The sequence below is a fragment of the Schistocerca gregaria genome, chromosome 6 (genome assembly GCF_023897955.1).
Source record: "Schistocerca gregaria isolate iqSchGreg1 chromosome 6, iqSchGreg1.2, whole genome shotgun sequence".
Classification (NCBI taxonomy): Eukaryota; Metazoa; Arthropoda; class Insecta; order Orthoptera; family Acrididae; genus Schistocerca; species Schistocerca gregaria.
Genome location: NC_064925.1, coordinates 238,349 through 265,482, shown reverse-complemented (window position 1 = coordinate 265,482; position 27,134 = coordinate 238,349). Strand labels below are relative to the sequence as shown.

Here is a 27,134-nt window from a genome sequence, read left to right as displayed (position 1 = left end):
GTGGTCTCTCTTTTAACTGGAGGTTTCGCCTGTCGTGACATCTGGCGGTCAGTTCCGCATTACTCGGTGGTGTGTCGATACTTTTCCTGATCAGACAGAGTACATACAAGGCTTATTCGAAAAGTAAAGTCCAGTTACTTATAAAACACTTGTAAACACTTATAAAACATAAAGCATCGCCCATTTTTGAAAACAATGTATTTATTTAATGTGATTCTCTATCTTTCTACATAGTTCCCAAATTTGTTTCAATGTTTGTCTTTACGTTCTACAAGCTGTCGCAGCCCTAAGTTATAGATGTCTGCTGCCTGTGAGGATATTCGATCTTTCAATTGCTCCGTTCACCTCGCAATGTGCTGTCAAGCGCTTTTGGCCGAGAAACTACTTTAGATAGCGGAACAAGCGAAAATCGCTCAGCACCAAGTCTGAACCTACGGTGGGTGAACAGTCTGCTCCCCTCCAAAATATCTGATCAGATTTTTGGAGTAAATGCCGAAATTGGGTCTGGCATTGTCGTGCAGCAACAAAACTCACGTCTCTTATCCTGTACTACACGTCGAAGTTTGGTCAGGAGAGCGTACTAAGCGGCTGCGCTTATTGTCGTTTTTGCTGCGTAAACTCGCCTAAAAACACTCCATGTGTTTCCCAAAACACGACTGCCATAACACTGTGAGTTGAGATTGTCCACTTGGCCTTCACTTTGAATGGTGATGTCCTGTGACGCCATTCCACTGACAGACGTTAAGACTCGGGTGTCGTGGGAGGAACCCATGTCTCGTCCCTCCGTTACACGTTTCTCTCAAAATTCTTACAAGGTCACTGTTGATCGGTCTGATCACGGATCACCACGGACATTTTCCCGTCCGTCTTTCAAAATTCTCACCCCCTTGCGCACTCTGACTGTAAATAGCGCCAAAGCAAGTGGCGTCCATTGACGAGAAAGGCCTTTCAGAAGTCGTTCCACATGCACATTGGGTAGATACGATTCGGACCTTCCTGTACCAACAACCCTCATAATAAAAACAATGCCTGACATTTACTACAGTATCTTAGTACACACATCAAAAAAAGTTTTGCATCGCCCCGGTTCTGAGAGCTCCTGAAGCTAGACGTAGACTGTGGATATTGTATGATAGACACAATCTCTTTGACTGTTCGGAATTGTCACTGAACCCGCCCAGTGATGTAAACAACCTTGCATGAGCAGCGCCTAGTAGATGGAGAAGGTCCGACAGCTGATCAGTTCCAGTCATTCCACCAGGAAGGAGTACACGGCTCGTGTTGTCTGTAGTTCAACCATGCCTAGACGGTTCGATCACGTCCGCATTGTTACTTTGTGACAGGAAGGGCTCTCAACAAGGGAAGTGTCCAGGCGTCTCGCAGTGAACCAAAGTCTTTGTAACCACACCATGCAGCGCGGTACAGATGGGCTCAACAACATGCCGAATGGACCGCTCAGGATTGGCATCGCGTTCTCTTCACCCATGAGTGTTGCATATGTCTTCAACCAGACAATCGTGAGAGACGTCTTTGGAGGCTTCCCGGTCAGGCTGAATGCCTTAGACTGTCCAGCGAGTGCATCAAGGTGGAGGTCCCTGCTGTTTTGGGGTAGCATTATGTGGGGCCGACGTACGCTGCTGGTGGTCATGGAACGCGCCGTAACGGCTGTACGATAAGTGAATGCCATCCTCCGACTGATAGTGCAATCATATCGGCAGCATTTTGGCGAGGTATTCGTCTTCACTGACAACAATTCGCGTCCCCATCGTGCACGTATTGTGAATGACTTCCTTCAGGATAGCGACATCGCTCGACTAGAGTGGCTAGCATGCCTGGGTAGATTGAAAAGGGCTGTTTACGGATACGTGACCCACCAACCACTCTGAGGGATCTAAGTCAAATCACCGTTGAGGAGAGGGACAATCTGGATAAACAGTGGTTTGATGAAGTTGTGGACAGTATGCCACGACGAATACAGGCATGCATCAATGGAAGAGGACATGCTACAGGGTAATAGAGATACCGGTGTGTATAGCAATCTGGACCACCACCTCTGAAGGTCCCGCTGTATGGTGGTACAACATCCAATCTGCGGTATTACCCAGCAATAAAAAGGGCGGAAATGATTTTTATGTTTATATCTATTCCAGAATTCTGTACAGGTTGCGGAACTCTCGGGACCGACGTGATGCAAGACTTTTTTTATGTGTGTATAAGTCGCACTGCTGTTATGTGTAACTGTCTTGGTTGGATAATCAAACCACCTTTTGATTATATTTGCATATGACTGCCTTTTATCAGCCAAATTTGATGTGACCGAAAATATTGGGTTCCTCCGCTGATGCATCTTCCTGAGTTTTTTAATCTGTTTGACGATTAAATGATGTACCTTCCTATTCTGTATCTAGTAGAGTTCTTACAGTATCCACATATACTGCCATTCAAAGAGTTTGACAGCCGCTTACAGTGAATAGTAGCTCCACACGAAGAGACCGCGAAACCAGTGGCAGCAGCGTAACTGGCAGTGGTCCGGAAGCTTCTTTCGACTGTCACACGGCGACTCATGCGCGGGCATTCTGATTACGGCGCTGGAGCGCGTGCTCGGTGTGCCCAGTTGCTGTCTGCAGGAACTGAACTGTGATATACCACTGACACCATAACACAGCTCCACTTCAGCATCATGTAGCTGGCGCGATACACCACAAACGCCATAACGTTGCTCCACGTCATCTACCAGCATGGGTGCGTCGCTTCTGGATCACTCTGAACTCTGACGATTTGCTTATTTACTTTTAAAAAAAGGACAGGACACTGCAGATTTAGCGAACGATAAGCAGATAGTGACTGAAACTTAAATGTTAATTGAAGCATCTCATTTCAAAAATAACAGGCACGTATCATGCAGCGCGCTCCTACTCCAAGTCCACTGCGCACTGAGGTGACAAGTCGTGGGATAGCAGAATGCACACATACAGATAGCGGTAGTATCGCATACACAAGGTACAAGAGGACAGTGCATTGGCTGATCCGTCATTTTTACTCGTCTGAAAAGGTTTCCGAAGTGATTATGGCTGCACGACGGGAATTAATACTTTGAACATGGAATGAGCTAGACGCATGGGCCATTCCATTTCGGAATTCGGTAGGGAATTCAATATTCAAAGATCGAAAATGTCCAGACTGTGTTGAGAATACCAAATTTCATTGTCTGTCGCCACGAAAAAAGCAGTAGCCGATGTCCGTCACTTAATTACCGAGGCACCAGCGTTTGCTTAGTGTTCTCATTGCTAAGTGGCAAACAACAGTGCGTGAAAAAGTTGCAGATATCGATATAGGACATGCGGCGCACATATCCGTTATGAGAGTGTGGCGAAATTCGGCGTTAACAGGTTATGGCAGCAAGCGACCCACGCGACTGCCTTTGCTAACAGCACAACATCGCCTACAGCGCCTAAAAACACATAAATTATTAAACTCTCTCAGTGATAAGTAATACACATGTAGTGAACCCCAAGCAACTAGGGCTCTGGCTCTGAACACTAAGCGACTTAACTTCTGAGGTCATGAGTCTCCTAGAACTTAGAACTAATTAAACCAAAGGATATCACACACATCCATGCCCGAGGCAGAATTCGAACCTGCGACCGTAGCGGTCGTTTGGTTCCAGACTGAAGCCTAGAACCGCACGGCCACTTCGGCTGCAAGCAACTAGGAAACACAGCGTAAAAGAGATCGCGACTTAATCGGCTTTAAATGACGTAGCAGAAATAATTGCGTTACCTACGGTACTGAGGAGGGGTCGGACATCCACCACAATTAATACAAGCACCGGGCGGGTTAACGAGCGAGTGGTGGTGTGGGGCGGCGAAGAAGTTGTCGAATGAGTTGTTTGAATGTTCATTTCACGTAACAGACTATTGCCGATGCAACATATGTGGGACGGCGAAGAAGTCGTTGTTTAATGTTGAATGAAAGTTGAACATTGCCACCTTAAATCACGCGAGCCTGGCAACTAATTTGGTGGCCAGTCAGAAAGCGAAGGGAAACTTACTGACCTTAGTTCCCAGTCTGCACGGCCACATTCCTGTACAGCCCAGCTAAACGAAAAATATCCATAGTTCTTCACGGGATTAGGGCTGCTTCAATAAAATTTAAAGTTCCAAACAAGATTTTATTATCTTAAAGGCTCACAGAAATTACTCGAAACTTCTGAAAATGCTAAAGACATTACATATTGTTAATTCAGCCAATCGTTTAATTGTTCAGAGGCGACTTCTACAGCAAGTTCCTCCCGAATAGTTCATTACTCTAACTAACGGTGCTCTATTAATAGTTCGCAATAATGTTAAAAAAAATTAATTAATGCTTGCCTTAAAAGTGGAGTTAGTCACCACTTGCCACGCGGAATTATACTTCACACGGACGGCACAATAACAGTTTGTTACCGAAGTCTAAACGATCCAGGACGGTGTACAGTCCTCGCGATTTTCAATGTCCGTTTACATTGCTAAGTACGCGCATGTCACAGCCCGCTATGACGTCACCCGAGGCGAGGCGCGATCGGACGTTAAGCTCGCGTGGACTAGGCGTTGGTCTAATGCGGAGTGAGCTTACTACTGCCTCTGCCGCTCTTTTTATATAGCTCCGGCGCGTACCGCCAAGAGAGCATCTGTTCTTTCCGTTCCTATGCAGATGCCTGCAGCCTCCAAATGATCGCTATCTCAGGCACATAATCTTAAATATCACATTTAATAATAGCTTTACAAACTTCTCAATTTTTGTATACATACATCTGAGCAGTACAGAAGCACGTAGAAAATCTCAGCCCGCTAAAATTAAAACTTTACTCTCTAGAATTTTTACAATGGAACTAACGGTAGATTGTTACCTCTGAACCATAGCTTTATCAAGACTTGTATCAGCTGTTAATTATGCTACAAGACTAAAACTTGGTGTAGCTTTGTTAATTGTCCTATCTGATCATTGGTCTTAAAGAATTTGTTTTATCATTAAAATTTAAAGTACTTAATCTATAATGCTTATGTACATTTTACTCACAAAAGTAGTTTTTACTAAATTACTAAAAAACTAGAAGAGGTAACTGATTGTGGTATTTCCATTATTATTATTAGGGTGAACTGAAGCATCCTACCAATTTTCAATATTGTAGCTCTATTATTTCGCGCCTCTGATTTTTCCGAAAAACGCGGATTCTGGAGTCAATTTTAGTTTTATGGTTTTGGAAACCAGCACCACTCATTAATGACTTCTTACTGCACCTTCTCACCAAATTTTGGCTTCCTAGCGTCATTATTTAGCGCCTCCTATTTTTCTTTCAAAACGTGAATTTTACGTAAACTACTAATTTTATAACATTAAGATTTGTTACCTGAAACATTATTACATAGAACTATACTTTAACAAAGTTTTACACACAAATCTTAATTTTTACTTTTATGTTAAATGTGGTGCAATACTATATGCAGGCGCGTTACGATGACGTGACGCTACTAGCAGTGAACTAGGGTAAGTCCCGTGCACTCGCTCGCCTCTGTATCTTATACATGATACAGCGCTTGCTTTGCTTCATCACCCCCTTTTTAATTTTCGTGAAAATCTATTTTTGAACAAAATTAAATTTCTAAAAGAACAAACAAGCGATGGATTACTTTAGTATACCTCTTTCAACTTAAGTTGCTTCTTCTTAGGAAATTCCTTATTACTACATACACAAAATAACCATACTCATATACACATAGAAAACCTAGTACAGAAGACATTCACAAATTATTTACATACATTTACATGGAAATATAAATTTTTCAATGGTTACAAAATAGTTATTTTTTTATCTTTAAAATCAGTCTCTTCCTGAAAAAGAAAATACACACGACTTTTATCACTGCAACGCACTCACATTTTTCTTTTACTATAATACTCGGCACTGTGGTGGGTGTCCTATTGTAACACTCATTTAATTTCATTGATTGACAAAATTGTGGGAGGAAATTGTATTCACTGTGGTTTGCGTCTCTACTTCCAATCTCCCTACCGCTTGTTGTCAGTCATTCATGCAGCCTGCATGTCCCTGAGAAACAGACAATACAGTCTAAGTTTCTGTTTTCAACTTATATCTAAGGTAGGACAAAGTACATTTTATAGTTTATATTCTGGCATTATTTTACTAATTGTGAAGTTGTCAGAAAGACATTTAGCACTAAGTCGTATCTAATACAATAGCTCCTACTTTCTTCTTTCATAAATAATCTTTTAGGTTCCTAAATAGTGAAAATTCTTTTAGCAAATTAATATATTAAGATCTTGCTTCAACTTAGAAAATTGAGTAACCTTTTAGTTTTAATGTACTCTGGCTTAATTATCGTATGGATTAGTTCATCAAAGAAGTCATTTGCTGACCAGCACTTTGCTTTATTGTATGAATTACTAAAGAAATTAGTTATTTTCAGTATACCGATTCCAAATTTCTGCATTTTCCAATATTTGTGTGTTTCTGTTGTCTGTTTAACTATTTATTTGCCTCAAGCAAGATTTAGCGTTTTTCACCATTTCACGAGACGTGAGGGAATTATTCTTTAATCCTACATCATTTACTTCAATTTACTTACTTCACTTCTTCACCTTATTCATTTTCTCCCTTTTCTTCCAGATTCAAAATACTTCATTTCTCCACTTCTTTCTCCCTTTTCCTTTTGTCAGCCTATTGACGTCCTGTTTCTATATATTTGGTGCGATCCTCACACTACTTCCACACATCTCCATTTATTTAATTCTAAAACGCCATTGCTTGCCTCTATGAGCATTACCTTCTTACGCTGTTTTCCTTCAGACAACCTTATTTCTAGCAACATACTACCTTCTGCATAATCTCATGGATTATTCATATTCATACCGTACTTCGTATAGTGCAAAGTGTCTCTCTTAGTTGTAGTTTCTAACCCTTTACAATTACATGAAATATTTTAATTTATTTATTTTAGCCATGTTTGCCTCTTATTGGTACTCAGACTTTTGTTTTGCCATTCACTAGGTAGATCCTTACTAAGAATACTTAAAACCTAATAGCATATATACAACATGAAGACATATGTGATTCTTACCTGTTATGATAGACCAGAAGAAGGGAATGAAACTTGAAAAGGAAATAAAGTTTCACCCAGCTGGGACTGCACGGTACGCCAAACCGTGTATCCGCCAAAGAGTGGCAGACTCCCTACAGTAATTAATTACTGTTAATTTTAAATTCCTTTAGATCCACAATATTTCTTAGACCTAGTTCTCTCTTACTCTTTGGATATTCCAAACGATAGGCATTTGCATGAGGTTTACTTACTATTCTAAATGGTCCATGATATACATGCATAAACTTTTTAGTTTCTGCAGAAATTTTCTTTGATTTATCTTTTGTTTTGACCAGCACTAGCTCACCAATTTTAAAACTAGTGGGGGAAGCCCTTGCATCATGCCTCATTTTCCTATCTAAAGCTCTTTGAACAGGTTGCTCACACACCTCGTCTAATAAATCTCGTTCTATGTTCTTCCAGCTAAAGTAATTCTGATCAGTTGCAATTACATTTACATTTACATCCTGGGGCTCATCATGCTCTATAATCTTAGCTGCTTTCTCTAATCTGTCCACTAACTTTAAATCGAAGCATCTGACGACTTTTTCTACTTTTGTTTGCTGCACATCAGCCAAACTATCCTCTACCTCTGAGCAACTGCGTCCCTGCGCAATATTGCTGTTCATAAGAATGTCGTCACCTTCAACCATTTGTGGCACGTTTACACAGCTACTAGATTCTTTCACCTCGTTACTATTTCTACCCCCTTCATTCATCATTTCCTCCTCTCTAAAGTTTTGCAGTACTGATTCTACTTCTGCTACTTCTACTTCAGCTTTTAGATTGCCATTTTCATCGAAGATGTAAGCTTTTACTTCATCATTATTCCCATCAGACTCAAACCCATTATCTATTTCTTCCCCATTATCTACCTTGAGTTCCTGTTCTTCCTTGACCCATTTTTCTAGTGTATCCAAAATACTATCCACTATTTTGTGAGAGTGGCTTAACACATCACTGGAATTATCTGTATTTATTTCGTCATCCATGTTGTCTGTCTGTGTATGTTGGCTGATTGTCTGTGTTTCCGTTACTGGCTGTGTTACTGTTACCGCCTGGTGAGCGCCAGTTTCCTCATAGACGGGATTTAGTTTCCCACACGCGGCCTGTTGTGTTCATCTGTGACACCACTAGATATAGTAGCATCATGACTCCCTTCTTGTCTTAATGGCATAGTATTTACTTCTCCACTTTCGTCATAGTAGTTGTTACGAAAGCGTGGTGAGTATCTACCCCCTCTTCCTCTGCCACGGCTTTGGTTTCGATAGTTTGTTTTGGTGTGCCTAACTTCCATATTTCTAACGTTCACGTTTCCATTATTTTGTACGTGATTGTTAGAAGATTTGTTATTCTGCTGCACCTGCTCCTCAGCAGCAGCTACTCTTTCCAGATATTCAATAAATTTGTCTATATTATCTCTAGGGGCGGAAATGATCCTCTTCTGCCAGTACCACGGCAGCTTACCTTCTAAACCCATAATGATCATATCTGGCTTCATCTTTTCTGTCAAATGTGACAGTCTTGAAACCCACTTCCTAGCGAAATCCTTTACTGATTCACGCCCTGGGAAAAACTTCTTACCACTCCAGAATTCCTTTAACACATCATTTTGTTTGTTATGTGACCAGTATTCGTTGAGAAATGCAGACTTAAATTCAGATAAAGTTTTACATTTGATCATTACATCCGCTGACCATCGCAAAGCATCACCTGACAAATGACTTCTTATAAATGAAATTTTTTCTCTTTCTGACCAAGTGTTGGGGAGAACATCCTCAAAGTCATTCCAAAATTCAAGAGGGTGAATGTACTTATCAGGATCAAAGCGCAAAAACTGTCGACACCCTATAAAAGCGGCGTCAACTGAAGTCACATGCTGTACAGTAGAATGACTAGAATTAACAGAGGTTACTCTATTTTCTAGGTTAGCAATGTTAGTATTTAATTCCTCTACTTGTGACTCTACTGCTTCTATCCTGGCAGAACATCTTTGTTCCACTGCACCACGAATTTCGGTACAGGTTTCTTTTACTTTCTCAATGTTTTTCTGACAAGTATCTACTTTAATTTGTACCTCTTTAACTTTGTCAGAGCAAAGTTTGGACTCGTTGCTCAATCTTTCGGACAACCTCACTTCCAAAAGTTCATCTGCCTCTTGATAATTTTTTTTGAATTTGATCTATTTCACATTTGAAAGTACTATGCATTTTAGTTAACTGTTGCCCTACTTTTACTTGAATGTCACGATGAATAGCATCTATCTTATAATTCAAACTATTCCATTTTGATTGCAGTTCTTCTTTTAGTTCTTTATTACTATCCTCAATTTTAGCCTCAATTTTATTTTGGTTTGATTCGAGTTTGGCAAACAGTATTTGCATCCAATCCGGAGCTTCTACCTTGATACTTTGTATCTCTTGACTTGACTGAGCTGGAGATATATTGAGCTCAGTTTCACTACCTGACAAAGTTAGCAACTCTACTGGCTCCCTTTTGACTTCTATTTCACTTATTGATTGCATCCCTGCACTCTCATTTAAATTAAAGTCATAATTTACTGGTGACAAATTACGTTCTAGTTCAATATTTGAGGGATTAATGGAACCATCCTCATTAAACTCAATTCCTGATCCTGAGGATTCTTGGTCAGAGACCGGTTCCCTTCTGAAATGTACACTACTTTCCATATCTTTTAGTTTGTTAGCAGCAGTTAATAAATATTTTAAAAGTCTTTGACTTAACTTAAATGCTTGATTTCGACGAATGTTGTCGTCGCGGTGTACCAGCAACCGTGATGCGACGCGTCGCGACGTATTGAAGGCAGCAGCAGCAGCTGTAGCGTCGAGTACCGCCACAGGAATCGCCTACTGCAATAGCTCCAGAGGGGGGCAGCAAGGCACCGTTGACCGCTCGGCGCAGCCGGCAGCTGTCTCGCAGATCAGCGCAGCTCCGCGATGACGCACCGTTTTCCTTTAGTCTCAGCGCCGTCGGCAGCCGCGATCCAGCATCGTCGCCTTCCTCACCATCGTCACTAACCAACGTACAGCGGTAGACACTTATTGTTTATACACTACACCCGCCTTTACTGGTAACACTGTTCCCACACTAGTTCAATTCAGTGTCCTGTTATTGCCTACCGAGTTTGTTAATTTATACCAATCGCTTTCACACATCGAGCACTTTTATTTGCTTTTAATTCAGTTTTCCCGGCCGATGCACCATATGTGGGGCGGCGAAGAAGTTGTCGAATGAGTTGTTTGAATGTTCATTTCACGTAACAGACTATTGCCGATGCAACATATGTGGGACGGCGAAGAAGTCGTTGTTTAATGTTGAATGAAAGTTGAACATTGCCACCTTAAATCACGCGAGCCTGGCAACTAATTTGGTGGCCAGTCAGAAAGCGAAGGGAAACTTACTGACCTTAGTTCCCAGTCTGCACGGCCACATTCCTGTACAGCCCAGCTAAACGAAAAATATCCATAGTTCTTCACGAGATTAGGGCTGCTTCAATAAAATTTAAAGTTCCAAACAAGATTTTATTATCTTAAAGGCTCACACAAATTATTCGAAACTTCTGAAAATGCTAAAGACATTAAATATTGTTAATTCAGCCAATCGTTTAATAGTTCAGAGGCGACTTCTACAGCAAGTTCCTCCCGAATAGTTCATTACTCTAACTAACGGTGCTCTATTAATAGTTCGCAATAATGTTAAAAAAAAAGATTAATGCTCGCCTTAAAAGTGGAGTTAGTCACCACTTGCCACGCGGAATTATACTTCACACGGACGGCACAATAACAGTTTGTTACCGAAGTCTAAACGATCCAGGACGGTGTACAGTCCTCGCGATTTTCAATGTCCGTTTACATTGCTAAGTACGCGCATGTCACAGCCCACTATGACGTCACCCGAGGTGAGGCGCGATCGGACGTTAAGCTCGCGTGGACTAGGCGTTGGTCTAATGCGGAGTGAGCTTACTACTGCCTCTGCCGCTCTTTTTATATAGCTCCGGCGCGTACCGCCAAGAGAGCATCTGTTCTTTCCGTTCCTATGCAGATGCCTGCAGCCTCCAAATGATCGCTATCTCAGGCACATAATCTTAAATATCACATTTAATAATAGCTTTACAAACTTCTCAATTTTTGTATACATACATCTGAGCAGTACAGAAGCACGTAGAAAATCTCAGCCCGCTAAAATTAAAACTTTACTCTCTAGAATTTTTACAATGGAACTAACGGTAGATTGTTACCTCTGAACCATAGCTTTATCAAGACTTGTATCAGCTGTTAATTATGCTACAAGACTAAAACTTGGTGTAGCTTTGTTAATTGTCCTATCTGATCATTGGTCTTAAAGAATTTGTTTTATCATTAAAATTTAAAGTACTTAATCTATAATGCTTATGTACATTTTACTCACAAAAGTAGTTTTTACTAAATTACTAAAAAACTAGAAGAGGTAACTGATTGTGGTATTTCCATTATTATTATTAGGGTGAACTGAAGCATCCTACCAATTTTCAATATTGTAGCTCTATTATTTCGCGCCTCTGATTTTTCCGAAAAACGCGGATTCTGGAGTCAATTTTAGTTTTATGGTTTTGGAAACCAGCACCACTCATTAATGACTTCTTACTGCACCTTCTCACCAAATTTTGGCTTCCTAGCGTCATTATTTAGCGCCTCCTATTTTTCTTTCAAAACGTGAATTTTACGTAAACTACTAATTTTATAACATTAAGATTTGTTACCTGAAACATTATTACATAGAACTATACTTTAACAAAGTTTTACACACAAATCTTAATTTTTACTTTTATGTTAAATGTGGTGCAATACTATATGCAGGCGCGTTACGATGACGTGACGCTACTAGCAGTGAACTAGGGTAAGTCCCGTGCACTCGCTCGCCTCTGTATCTTATACATGATACAGCGCTTGCTTTGCTTCAGTGGTAACTCAAGATTCACTGTAACAATCGTTGAGTCCCGAATTGTGAAAGAACTAATAAAAAATATTAATCATGACTTAAGCTGTGGAATGACTGTAATTTCGTCGCAAGGTTCATAAACTTCAAACGGTGCCGATGTCGATAAATCCTAAAACTGCAGCGTGAAACCTCACCGTAGAGGCTGCCGCCTCCTATCGCGAACAATCACCTACTGCTCTCTGTCGATCGCAGAACTAGGAAGCAGCTATTCTTCACAGAAGCTCCGGAACTGAACCTGCTCTCTACCGCTCTCTGAAAGCGAAAGTTCTCTCTATCGCTCTCAGAATATTCTCTGTACTTTTACGTTAATCTGGCTCTGGCGTCTCAGCAAAAATAATTCTGCCAAAAACCCTGTCGGTCAGCCAAGTCTAGCTTCTCATTTGTTTCACGTATAAGAAGCGGAAAAATTCTCTACGTGACTTCTCTCCTTTCGTCTCGTGAGACTCAGTAAGACGCACGCCGCATATCCCGTGTGAAACTCGGTCATCCGAACATTACCATTTATAAACGAAAAACTGTTACACTACTGGCCATTAAAATTGTTACACCACGAAGATGACCTGCTACAGACGCGGAATTTAACCGACAGGTAGAAGATGCTGTGATATGCAAATGATTAGCTTTTCAAAGCATTCACACAAGGTTGGCGCCGGTAGCGACACCTAGAACGTGCTGACATGAGGAAAGTTTCCAACCGATTTCTCATACACAAACAGCAGTTGACCGGAGTTCCTTGTTAAACGTTGTTGTGATGCCTCGTGTAAGGAGGAGAAATGCATACCATCACGTTTCCGACTTTGATAAAGGTCGGATTGTAGTCTATCGCGATTGCGGTTTATCGTATCGCGACATTGCTGCTCGCGTTGGTCGTGACCCAATGACTGTTAGCAGAATATCGAATCGGTGGGTTCAGGAGGGTAATACGGAACGCTCTGCTGGATCCCAACGGCCTCGTATCACTAGCAGTCGAGATGACAGTCATGGCTATAACGGATCGTGCAGCCACGTCTCGATACCTGAGTCAACAGATGGGACGTTTGCAAGACAACAACCATCTGCACGAACAGTTCGACGATGTTTGCAGCAGCATGGACTATCAGCTCGAAGTCCATGGCTGTGGTTACCCTTGACGCTGCATCACAGACAGGAGCGTCTGCGATGGTGTACTCAACGACGAACCTGGGTGCACGAATGGCAAAACCTCGCTCTTTCGGATGAATCCAGGTTGTGTTTACAGCATCATGATGGTCGCATCCGTGTTTGGTGGAATCGCGGTGAACGTAAATTTGAAGCGTGTATTCGTCATCGCCATACTGGCGCATCACCCGGCGTGATGGTATGAGGTGCCATTGGTTACACGTCTCGGTCACCTCTTGTTCGCATTGACGGCACTTTGAACAGTCGACGTTGCATTTCAGGTGTGGCTCTACCCTTCATTCCATCCCTGCGAAACCCTACATTTCAGCAGGATAATGCACGACCACATATTGCACGTTCTGTACGGCCTTTTCTGGATACAGAAAATGTTCGACTGCTGCCCTGGCCAGCACATTCTCCAGATCTCTCACCAACTGAAAACGTCTGGTCAATGGTGGCCGAGCAACTGGTTCGTCACAATACGCCAGTCACTACTCTTGATGAAGTGTGGTATGGTGTCGGAACTGCATGGGCAGCTGTACCTGTACACGCCATCCAAGCTCTGTTTGACTCAATGCTCAGGCGTATCAAGGTCGTTATTACAGCCAGAGGTGGTTGTTCTGGGTACTGATTACTCATGATCCATGTACTCAAATTGCGTGAAAATGTAATGACATGTCAGTTCTAATATATATATATATATATATATATATATATATATATATGTGTGTGTGTGTGTGTGTGTGTGTGTGTGTGTGTGTGTGTGTGTCCAATGAATACCCGCTTATCATCTGCATTTCTTCATGGTGTAGCTATTTTAATGGCCAGTCGTGTATTTAGCTACTTCCTTTATCAATCAATACTTACTCGGCCGAGGTTCTTACCGTTGTTCTTAAATAAACAGAGGATTCAGAAGTAGCAAACGATATTAGGATTGTATACTGAGTTGACAAAAGTCACAGCATACCTCCTAACATGGCGTCGGGCTCCTTTTGCCCGGCATCCTGCAGCAGCATGACGTGGCCTGGACCCAACAAGTCGCTGTGAGTCTCCTGTGGAAATACTGGGTCATTGTGCCTATAGAAACTACAAAACCGTTGCCGGGGAAGGATTTTGTGCACGAACAACCCCTCGTTAATGTCCCGTAAATATTTGATGAGATTCTTGTCGGGCGATCTGGGCTGCTAAATCATTCCCTCGAATTGTCCATAAAGTTCTTCAAACCGATCGTGAAAAATTGTGGCCCAGTGACAAGCTGCATCGTCGTTTGAGTACATGAAGTCGATTAATGGCTGCTAATGTTCTCCAAGTAGCCGAAGATCAGCATTTCCAGCCAAAGATCGGTTCACTTGGACCAGGGGACCCATTTCATTCGATTTAAACACAAATCACAAAAATCACATTAATATGGAACCATCACAAGCTTGCACAGTGCCTTGGTGACAACTTGGATCCGTGGCTTCGTGGGATCTGCGCCACACTCGAACCCTACCATCAGCTCTCTGCAACCAAAATCGGGACTCATTTGATCAGGGCGTGACAACAATGAAAATCTGTGCTGGACCGGGGCTCGAAACCAGATTTCCCGTTTTGCTTGAGGGGTTACCTTCACATGCGTGTTGGCATGTATGAAGGACAAGTGTACCGTTCTTCTTAACAACACGTATTTATCCGCCGATACTAGGCAGCGACATTCAATTAGAACGCTTTCCCCTGTTTGGGAATTACACAGCGTGTGTACGAGTGCAGGCAGCAGACGCATATTTGACGACCTATGGAAGTTTGTGTCTGGCCGTGCGTCGTGCTCGGGTAGCCAAAGTGGTTAAGGCGACCGCTCGCATAAAATAGGAAATCCGGGTTCGAATCCCCGTCCAGCACAGGTTTTCGTTGTAGTCATTCACCTACACAGCTGATGGTTGTCCATATTCGTATTCGTGAGTACATGTATTTAATTTAGCTCACCCTGCCAAGATATAGTTCAGGCATGTGTGACTCATGTTCAAAAAATGGCTCAAATGGCTCTGTGCACTATAAGACTTAACTTCTCAGGTCATCAGTCCCCCAGGCTTAGAGCTACTTAAACCTAACTAACCTAAGGACAATACATACATCCACGCCCAAGGCAGGATTCAAACCTGTGACCGTAGCGGTCGAACAGTTCCAGACTGTAGCGCCTAGAACCGCTAGGCCACCCAGGCCGGCAGCCATGTTCCCGCCATCTTGTATTTTACATCCTGTTTTTAATGTACTTTCCCCTCACTACATTAATTTAAATTACTGGTGTCACTGAGTTGCTCCTTTGCCTGACCGTGAGCGGCGCTAGCACCGCGTATCAATATGTCCCCTCTCGTAGTATCTTTGCTCGACTGCTATTACTTCCCGGTCGTTGTCTGTCGTAAGGCAGTTCGCGTCTCGAGTTTGAGCTGCGAGCCAGCTGGAACGCGTCTGGAGCGCAGTCCGGACCTGCCAGTCGAGGAGCTGCAATGCGGCACTAGCGCAGTCGGGTTGGAGCACTGAGGTATGCGTCGACCATTGCTGTCACACATCACTTGAGCCGGGCCACGGTCTTGGTGGATCGTCGGTCGGTCGTCCTACCGGCCGACGCGTTTTGCCTCGCCGATCGTTCATGAGTCGGCCGGCTGTGTGTATGTGCATCGACTCCCGATTTGTTTTCGTGCGTGCTCAGTTACTGTTTGGTATCGCTCAGGTCTTCGTGCAAGTGTTTGTCAGGTTGTGTGTGTAGTTGGCGTTATTCCACTGACGATTATTTTAGATGTTGTGGACATTCTGGGGACAGACGGTCGGTTGCTGAGGACCAGGGAAGTTATATCCGATGAAGGCGGCTGGGTCCGGTGGCGGTCCCTGCACAGTGTCGGAGCATGTGTGGAGCTGTCCGATCGCTACGAGCTTCGTGGTTCACCGACCCAGGACGTCAAAGTTGAGTAGTGGTTTCAAGTACTCAAGCCACGTCCATTCACGTTGTGTGGTTCGTTTCGGTGGTTCGCTGTTGGGGAGGTTTACCTGTGATCAACACCGATTGTTTGTATTGCTCAAATTTAGCCACTATGCGGTGGAACTAACTATATTGGTTTACTACAATTCATGTGCACCAGTGGAATTTTCTACCTTGTGGCCGTTAGTGCTCCCTTTACCTGCCCTGACCACTAACATAATTTCAGGCAGTGTCCTTTCCTCACCTGTTGTCGGTGTCCAACACGGTGTCAGCTCAATACATATACATATTTGATTGTGAGTAATCACGCCCGTAACATTTTGTGTTTGAATTCTCATGTTCCGATTGGTGGCAACCAAGTCATTTGTTGGTCGGTCTGTGGCTGTCACTTGGTTGGGTTCCGAAGGATCAAGTGTAGTTGGGCTCATCATCTGTCTCACCTATGCGAACGAGGGCAGACCGATCCCTGCAGGCTTCTGAGTTTTGTTGTCTTTACTGTCTTTCTCACCGGTGTTTAATTGACTGTTTATAAACTATCACAGCCAATGATAAAAAAATTCTTGGTTTTACTGTGCTTTATGTAAGGAAGTTTGAATTCCGGCAAGTGGATATTTGCTGAAAGGTTATTGCTGTTGTGTTGTCTTTTCTTTTAGTCCGGTTTCAGTTACTTAAAACTTAAGCCTTATGGCTATTTTTTTTAAATTTTGGAAAATTATTTGTTGGTGTTCAGCCTTGGAACCTTATTCTTAAAATTACCATTCAAGCTTAAACATTGCGGCCTTCTGCCTTTGAAAAGTTATGGTAATTTATTTTAAAATTTTGAAAATTTTACTGTTAGCCTTCAGCCATTTGTATTGCATCTTGTTTATGTTTGTCTATCCACCACTGCCTTGAGTCTTTCAGCATAGTTGTGATATATATATATATATATATAATTGTAATTGCGTGTATTCAGTCACTTGAAATTTACCTTGTTGATTTTTAAGATTTCTTGTTCGGAGGCCTTCAGCCATGAAAGAAAAAAATGTTCAGATGTGTGTGCAATCTTATGGGACTTAACTGCTAAGGTCATCAGTCCCTAAGCTTACACACTACTTAACCTAAATTATCCTAAGGACAAACACACACACCCATGCCCGAGGGAGGACTCGAACCTGCGCCGGGACCAGCCGCACAGTCCACGACTGCAGCGCCTCAGACCGCTCAGCTAATCGAGCGCGGCAGCCACGAAAGATTTGGAGTTTGAAACTCGTAGTTGTAAAAGTTCGACTATGTGCCGCTTTGGTTGTAAATGTGTTCTTAAATTACAATAAATTACAGTTTTAAGGTGAAACTGACACCAACCTTATTTGGCCCTTTCCACAATCCTAGTCACCTGTTTTGGCCAGCGGGTTTAGCGGGCGTATCAATAGTTCCTATCCACATGATAATACACCTCTCCCATTTAACTCACCATGTCGTGGTACGTGGTTCCTAAACGAATGAAATCTGCTATCAACGGATATATCATTTGGCCGACGTCCATCACTTAACGATCGAAAGCAGCGGCGTCTCCTTAGAGCTGTCACTTCTAACAGGCAAGCAACAGTGCATAGATATAAATCAATGTGGGACCTACAACGAACGTAGCCGCTAAGACAGTGTTGCCAAATCTGGCGTTTATTTGCCGTGGCAGGGGACGACCGACGCGAGTGCCTTTGGTAGCAGCAGGGTATCGCCTGCAGAGCCTCTCCTGCGCTCGTCACCATATCTCTAGCTTCCTAGGCGTCTGGAAAGCCGAGGCTTGATCATATGAGTCCTAGTTTCAGTTGGCGAGAGCTGATGGTAGCGTTCGAGACCCAACGACGCTATTGGCCCAATTGGTCAGCAAGGCGCTGTGCAAACTGGTGGTGTCTCCATAATGATGTGCATTATTTGTATCGAATGGACTGGGCGCTCTGGTCCATCTGAGTTGAATAGGAATGGATATGTTCGACTGCTGGGAGACCATTTGCAGCCAAACAACGACGGAATTTCTATGGATGTTAATGGATGACGTCACCAGGCCACAACTGTTTGCAATTGGCCTGAAGAACATTCTGTGCGGTTCGATTGGCTGATTTTGCCACTCAGATAGCCCGACACGAAGTCCATCGACGATTTATGGAACGTAACTGAGAGGTCAGTTCGTGCATAAAATCCTGCACCGGCAACACTTTCATAATTATGAACGGCTATAGAGGCAGCATGGCTCAATATTTCTGCAACGACTTGTTGGGTCCATGCCACGTTGGGTTACAGTACTACTAAAGGCATAAAGAGTTCCTACACGATATTGAGAGGTATGACATGACTTTCGTCAACTCAGTATAAATTGTCACTGCTTACCCTTGAGCTCTACACAATCTGTCTACGCTACTGCAATATACTCGCATTGCATCTGTAATGTTGAACGGAGTATCCATCATGTGGTTTAAAATACACACTTTGAACAATACTTAGCTTACAAAGGACGCTTTCACGTCTGGAAGGAACGGATAACTTTCCTAAGCACGGTATATTTCCAGGTGGGTATATCGCCATTTCAGATTAAAACACACACGGAGAGTATCTGGCACTTCGCGAACGTAAATAGTAACACCAACAAACCCTCGGATGAGAATAACTCCCTTTAACATTATGTGGGAAAGTAGCTGCATTCTGCACTCGCTTGACTTGAGAGGGCGTACACGTAGAGTGGATACTCCTCATCGGTACATCCAGCGTCACACTTTGCAATTTGAGGAAGTGGGCAGAGTAACGTTATATCATCCCACCCCAAAAGTATTTAGACAGCTAGAGCTTATCATTTTCGTAGTCTGGGACGGAACTGGCATTTCAGTCTGTATATTCAGGTCCACAGCAGCTGCGAAGTTCATGGAGGAAGTTACTTTATTTTTTAAATAAACACTTTATCTCATAACCTAGCAATCAACAAATTCCGTTCTCTTGGACCTTATCAAACTACCTCATCGTAAAAATAATATCAAACGCTGCAGCAGATTGTGCGGGGGAAGCAACTTGTGGTGGTGTCCTTGGCAAGAATATCACACGCCCTTATTAGATATGGGAGCAATTTATCCAGGTGCAAAGGGCATATGTAAAATTGAAAAAGCGCAACCATGATGTGGATTTCAGAATTGTGAGAGCGTGCAACACATTAAAATACGTTACTGTAGCTACTGAAGTGACGGCACTCTCTGTAAGTCAGTGTATTAAAATCAAATGTGTGATTACACTGGCACAGTGCAAAATCCACACAAGCGTGGCACGTCTCCCATTTTACATATGGATCTCACGTCTGACATAATTCAGTTCGTGACCACTACTGTTGTACATACTCTAAGGACGCCCTCACATGCTGTGTCGAATGCATCAAGCAACACAGTTAATTTTTACTTTGATTCGCCACAATTTTAGATCTTGTTTTCACCACCAGGTTCATTGTTAATGTCCAATATGGCGAAATTAAATAAAACCTTTTTCTATACCGACATGTGTTATATAATTGAGTCTCCATAATTAAATTTATAGTTTCAAAATGCTGTAGAAGGAGAACCATTGCACAGAATAACGTCAAATTTGAGCAGTATATTATTGATGCACGGCTAACGTCATGGAACAAGAAAGTTTAACGAAAATTTCACCAATATATGCCACTGTAAGCTTCAGAACATGCACACCAAGAGACACGCGGCACACGGCAGTTTCTCATTTAGCTAGCTAGACATGACTGTCTACGTGAAAGACGGCAAGCTGCTGGCGCTGGGAAAGCTATTTAGCAAGAACGGTAAGAAGGAAACGAGCGTTTGGCGTCATTGGCCGGGAGTCCTCTCACGGGGCAGGTCCGGCCGCCTTGGTGCAGGTTTTATAACATTCGACGCCACATTGGGCGACCTGCCCGCCGTATGGGGATGAAATGATGATGAAGACAACACAACACTCAGTTCCTGAGCCGAGAAAATGACCAATCCAGCCGGTAATCAAACCCGGGCCGCTTAGGACGGTAGTGCGACATGCTGACCATTTACCTATCTGGGCGGACAAAAAGAAGCTCTGCAGATGTTCCAGGCACTCATGGGTTTGGAAAAATGCATTCGTCTGGAGAAAATTATTTTAAAATTTGAAAAACAGGGGTACAGCGGTGGTGTGCAAATATGAAGTGCACATGGAATTGCCCAATGTTGGAGATACCCGCGAGCTCGTTGCAAAAAATCCGAAACGTCCTGCGTTGTTGTACCCACTAAATCACCCATGTTGCGGAGTTGCTTCCTGCTGACATGCCAGCAAGACAAACGTTCGCTCTCCAATTTCTGCTTCGCATGCAACTGGACAGTGAATGGCCATACAACATTTTCTGCACATACGAATCGTATTACCATTTCCAAGAACATGTCAGTAAGCAGAATGACAGAAAATCGGCAACGGAAAATCAGCCTCACATTAACAGGTACCACTTCATTCTGCAAGTGTGGCTGAGTGGCGTTGGTTGAGGGCCGTGTTTTTTTTCCAGCAGACGTGTCCTGTGGATCCTGTTACACATATCGTCACCGGCAAGCGCTAGGAGTGTCTTTTTCGCTCCAACGTCGTTCCAACCCTTCAGCCCTGTGGACGTGTGGGTTGGGACGTTTTCATGGAAGTTTCGTCCGCACATTGCACATCCAGTGAAGTGGCTGCTACAGAGGCATTCAGAGAAGCTAGAATTATCAGCCGTCATTTCCCTACTGCCTGGCCGTCCAGATTATCTCAATCTGCGTGACTTATGGCTGTGGGGTTATCTGAAAGATGTTGTGTTCAGTGCTCCAGTTGCAGAAATAGTTGAACTGAGGGAACACATTCTCAACGTGACCCCTAAGACACTCCGATCTGTTGTGGAACATGCTGTTTCTCTATTACAACTTGTGGCAGAAAACAGTGGCTCGGGTCAGTTAGGTAGCAGAGCTACAACTGTTAGTTGCCAAACCTGTGCAGTCATGGACATTGAACGGTGTGGACGATGTAACGTACAACTAAACCAACTTATTACGATACATCCGTCATTTGCAGCAGACACAATGTACGTTGAGGCACTTACAGAGCCATCTATTGGCGAAATTTTCAACAAATTATTTTTGTTCCATGGCGCTTCCACGTGTGCCACTAGTATGCTCTTGAAATTTGACGTCCTCTTGAGCAGTGGTTGTCTGCTACAGATTTTGAAACTGGAATTTTAATTACAGATACCATGTATGTACGTACGTTCCACCTGTGCTCCTAAACCATTGGATCGATTTCAAGTAAACTTGGGGAACATGACGCACATAACACTTACTGTCTGGAAAGGAGTACTGTGGGGGTGAGAACCACGATCCATAGGGGAGAGGGTGGGGCTAAAACGGGGGGGGGGGGGCGGTGGACAGAGAGAGGGGCAGAATTAGATGACGGAGAAAGCAGATATATATGGGTAGGGAGAGAGGGGAGGAGGAGATGAAGAGTTGAGATGGGAGGAAGAGAGCGGGGGAGGAAATTGGCAGAGAGGGGGGCAGGAGGAGATGGCGGGTGAGAGGGAGACGATGTGGTGTATACAATACGTATGACGTACGCATATACAGCTGAAGCAGTGGGAAAAAAGCTAGTTAGAGACAAAATTCGAAGACTTCCGAGAATGCCCAAGAAGCAAAGGCAGTTGCACTCGCGGTACAAGAAAGATCGGGAGAATGAGGACAGGCAAAAGTTAGTAGAGATTCGTGCTGCTGTAAAAATATCGATGCGCGAAGCATTCAACCACTACCACCGTCATACCTTAGCAAAAGATCTTGCTGAGAACCCAAGGAAATTCTGGTCTCACGTAAAATCGGTAAGCGGGTCGAAGGCTTCCATCCAGTCACTCACTGATCAGTCTGGCCTGGCAACGGAAGACAGCAAAACGAAACCTGAAATTTTAAATTTAGCATTTGAGAAATCTTTCACGCAGGTGGATCGTACAAACATACCGCCGTTTGAGTCTCGTACAGATTCCCGTATGGAGGACATAGTGATAGACATCCCTGGGGTTGTGAAGCAGCTGAATGGGTTCAAAATAAATAAATCACCAGGTCCTGATGGAATTCCAATCCGGTTTTACAGAAAGTGCTCTACTGCATTGGCTCCTTACTTAGCTTGCATTTATCGCGAATCTCTTGCCCAACGTAAAGTCCCGAGCTACTAGGAAGAAGAGCAGGTGACGCCTGTATATAAGAAGGGTAGAAGGACGGGTCCTCAAAATTACAGACCAAGATCCTTAACATCGGTTTGTTGCAGGATTCTCGAACATATTCTCAGTTCGAATATAATGAATTTCCTGCTGTCCATGCATCAGCACAGCCTTAGAAAGCATCGCTCCTGCGAAACGCAACTCGCCCTTTTTTCACATGATATCTTGCGAACAATGGATCTACAGCTACATCTACATCCATACTCCGCAAGCCACCTGACGGTGTGTGGCGGAGGGTACCTTGAGTACCTCTATCGGTTCTTCCTTCTATTTCAGTCTCGTATTGTTTGTGGAAAGAAGGATTGTCGGTATGCCTCTGTGTGGGCTCTAATCTCTCAAACATCGGTCTGAAGGGTATCAGACGGATGCTATATTCCTTGACTTCCAGAAAGCATTTGACTCGGTGCCCCACTGCAGTCTCCTAACTAATGTACGAGCATATGGGATTGGTTCGCAAATATGTGAGTGGTTCGAAGACTTCTTAAGTAATAGAACCCCGTACGTTGTCCTCGATGGTGGGTGTTCATCGGAGGGGAGGGTATCATCTGGAATGCCCCAGGGAAGTGTGGTAGGTCCGCTGTTGTTTTCTATCTACATAAATGATCTTTTGGATAGGATAGATAGCAATGTGCGGCTATTTGCTGATGGTGCTGTTGTGTACGGGAAGGTGACGTTGTTGAGTGACTGTAGGAGGATACAAGATGACTTGGACAGGATTTGTGATTGGTGTAAAGAATGACAGCTAACTGTAAATATAGATAAACGTAAATTAATGAAGATTAATAGGAAAAAGAATCCTGTAATGTTTGAATATTCCATTAGTAGTGTAGCGGTTGAGATAGTCACATCGATTAAATATTTGGGAGTAACATTGCAGAGCGATATGAAGTGGGACAAGCATGTAATGGCAGTTGTGGGGAAGGCGGATAGTCGTCTTCGGTTCATTGGTAGAATTTTGGGAAGATGTGGTTCGTCTGTAAAGGAGACCGCTTGTAAAACACTAATTGAGTACTGCTTGAACGTTTGGGATCCCTATCAGGTCGGATTTAGGGAGGACATAGAAGCACTTCAGAGGCGGGCTGATAGATTTGTTACTGGTAGGTTTGATCATCACGCGAGTGTTGCAGAAATGCTCGAGGAACTCGGGTGGGTGTCTCTACAGTGAAGGAGGCGTTCTTTTCGTGAATCGCTACTGAGGAAATTTAGAGAACCTGCATTTGAGGCTGACTGCAGTACAATTTTACTGCCGCCAACTTACATTTCGCTGAAAGACCACAAAGGTAAGATAAGAGAGATTAGGGCTCGTACACAGGCATATAGGCAGTCATTTTCCCTCGTTCTGTTTGGGAGTGGAAGGGGGAGAGAAGATGCTAGTTGTGGTACGAGGTACCACGGAGTAGGTATGTAGATGTGGAAACGACGGCATGCGCAGCAGACGTGTGCGGTGTCGACTATTGACCACCTGCTGTCGCCCCCTGGCTGCCTCTGCCGCGCAGCCTGGACGACATGGGCGAGTACGACGTGGAGGCGCTGCTGGCGCTGACGCAGCGCGTCACGGGCGACGCGCGGCCCTTCTACCTGGGCTACAGCTCGGGCGGGGGCGCGCTCTACACGTGGCTGCAGCGCCGGCCACGTGCACACCACGTGCTCAGAGGCGCACTGCTCTGGACGCCCTCCCTCTTCTACACCGAGCCGCACAGCACCATCATCAAGATTTACAATCTCCTTCCTGAGGCCATCGTGGTAAGGTTCACCAATAGCCACTATCTTAATAGTCTGATCAGAATTACTTTACTGTTTTTGTCTTGGAACTATTTAAAAAAAAGTGGTTGACAGAAATTACTCCTCTTTCAATTAAAAAAAATTGGATGTTTCTTAGTAGGAATGCAATAGCAACTTTGAATGGAAATTGGCCCATGACCTTTGTCATACCTGTATGTGGGGTAGGAATTCTAAGGTGATGAGTGCCGTGGAAAACTTTGTGGGTGTAGGCAGAATGCACACTGCTTCATCAGCACACATACACACACACACACACATACACACACACACACACACACACACACAGACACACACACACACACACGTGCAACCATGCACAGCTGCTACATCTTTCTCTCGAACTTTGCTCTCTGACACCCAAACGTGTTACAATCGCAGTTCAATCTCTGATCCCTCTTCCACCATCTTTTCCCTATGGTTTGATTTATGGACCCCAAAAATGGTTCAAATGGCTCTGAGCACTATGGGACTTAACATCTGTGGTCACACAGTTCCAGACTGAAGTGCGTAGAGCCGCATGGTCACACTGGCCGGCTCTGGATCCCAAAAAATTTTACAACAGCAGATACGTCTCTGACACATGCCTTGCCATCTTGCTTTTGTAGTTCATTCTATGTACCCAATGAATTTACAAGGTATGAAGTGGTGAGTGTCTATTGGCACATACAGGTTACCATCCCCACACTACAGTGTTGCTATTATCGTTGAGTGTGAAGCATTTATCATCTTTTGGTGATAATGTGAGCTGACTTTGCTTCATAGTGGTAAGTGTATGCAGCTTCGATCGAATTGCATACTGAAAAGTTGATTTAGCAGCTTCATTTAATATCTAGTCAAAGGTGCCAACATCGATTTTCCCGCACCTCTTTTCGAGGAAGCTCAGATTGATATGTCACCTGCTACAATCCAACAATCAGGGCCCAGCGTATGCAGCAATCAGAGCGTGCCTTCCCACCACTAGAACCCACACTGTGCAAGACACAGTGTTTGTGTTAGACATGAAACATACGGTAAATTTTTCACCAGAGCTCCTTAAGACTTGCACATTGTTTTATCTACGGAGATTGCAAAGTAAACTGGGGCAGCACTGAGAACTTGGACTGAGGAGCGATGCATTCCAGGGTAGTATGTGCTGTTGTGCAAACCATTGTGCTAACGTGGCTTACTGACCAGTTCACCTGCCTAGTAAGCAGGAGACCCAGGTTCGATTCCCGGATTTCGCACAAATTTTCACTCGTCCCCTCACTCTATATACATAAAAGCATATCTGTATGAGACCAGGAAGGTCTTTGAAATTGTATCAGTCGTTCTGTATGATCACCTGCACCTTTCAGCCTGGAAACTGAACCGGAAGTCTGTACTGACAGTCGACGGCTGGTGTGGCCGAGCGATTCTAGGCGCATCAATTTGGAACCGCGCGACCGCTACGGTCGCAGGTTCGAATCCTGCCTCGGGCATGGATGTGTGTGATGTCCTTAGGTTAGTTAGGATTAAGTAGTTCTAAGTTCTAGGGGACTGATGACCTCAGATGTTAAGTCCCATAGTGCTCAGAGCCGTTTGAACCATATTAGTCTGATGTAACGTTGTTCAGTACACTGTCCTCAGTCATCAACATGAGTATCTGCACTCATGCTGGTAATACCCTAAATGTACTTATAACGTCAGGAAATTATTATTCACCGATTCTCAAATGAATAGGATCGCTTACTTCAGCCTTGCACTTCCTGTGTGTGTACAAATGATTCACTCGATATTTCTCGAATGGACTTGGACAAGTAATGTGGGCACAGAGGCAATAATCACCGCAGCTCTTTCCCGCAGCACACAAAATCAGCTCGTGGCTACTGTTCATAGTGGCGTCATAGCTGATATCTAATAGGCGTTGGCTGGGAGTCTGACTAAATAAGTGTGTATGACGGCTAGGGAGCTGAAAATTCTCCGATCAACAGCATACAACTTCTTGTAGAAAAGGCTTCAAGGCGATGCTGCTTCAGACACCAAAGCTGAGCGACATACCTCAGTGCGAGCTGCTAGCACTAGATGTCATAGCCAAGAGTGACGCAAGCAGTGACTTTTTGGAAATGACTTGATTCTCCAATGAGTCCTCATTGGTCCCTAAATGTTGATAGATTTCTGGATGAGCGGTTTCCAGATCGTCGACTCCGATGGCCGCTGCAGTCAACTGACATCACATCAGTAGACCTCTCCTGCGAGGTTTCGTAAACGATCAGGTGCACTAAAGCAGGCTTACAGACCGAGAACACCTCTAGCGACTCGACTTCGTAGTGCTTTCGAATACGCAGCCGTGGAGATGCCTGAACGTACACGGAGAGAAACACTGAATACCGAATGCACTTCGTCTGAGTCATCAGAATCCACACAGCGATACGAATTGGTGAGGAAACAAACTTCAGGCGTTATCTTGCCACATACTGAAAACTCGTTGATATTCTCAACTATAAGATATCTTATTTAACCTAAATCGATTTAAATATGTCTACATATGCTGAACTGTAAAAGTCGGCATTGCAATGTTCTTCCATTTAAAATCAAACTACTAAATAGTTACATGCCGCCAGAAAGTTAGCAGTCCTCGTGCACCTTGTGAGAAAACACAGCACTGGAGAGGTTGGGAGCTGTCAACTGTGCATAGCCTGTGGATGAGCGAGAGCCAGTTAAAATGCCTCAGGGCTCTAAGTGATCTTGCGAGTTAGCTGTGCCTCAAGGGAAACAAGCTCGATTCAAGGGTTAAATACATAACTTTTTAAGTACTGGCTACTACATCTACGGCTTCCAGGCTATATGGCACCCCTTGAAAATTTGCACGAATTTTTACGGCGGAACAAAAATGGGGAGTAATATACAGAGTGAAAAT

General features: G+C 43.7%; 1 protein-coding gene across 1 annotated transcript in view; it reads left to right on the top strand.

The window, feature by feature from the left end:
* LOC126278388 (lipase 3-like) overlaps positions 1 to 27,134 on the top strand; it is a 141,980-nt gene that overhangs the window by 60,051 nt on the left and 54,795 nt on the right. Inside the window, exon 4 of the mRNA XM_049978486.1 lies at positions 23,974 to 24,220. Within this exon, the coding sequence (XP_049834443.1) occupies positions 23,974 to 24,220 (247 nt within the window). The remainder of the gene's footprint in view (positions 1 to 23,973; positions 24,221 to 27,134) is intronic.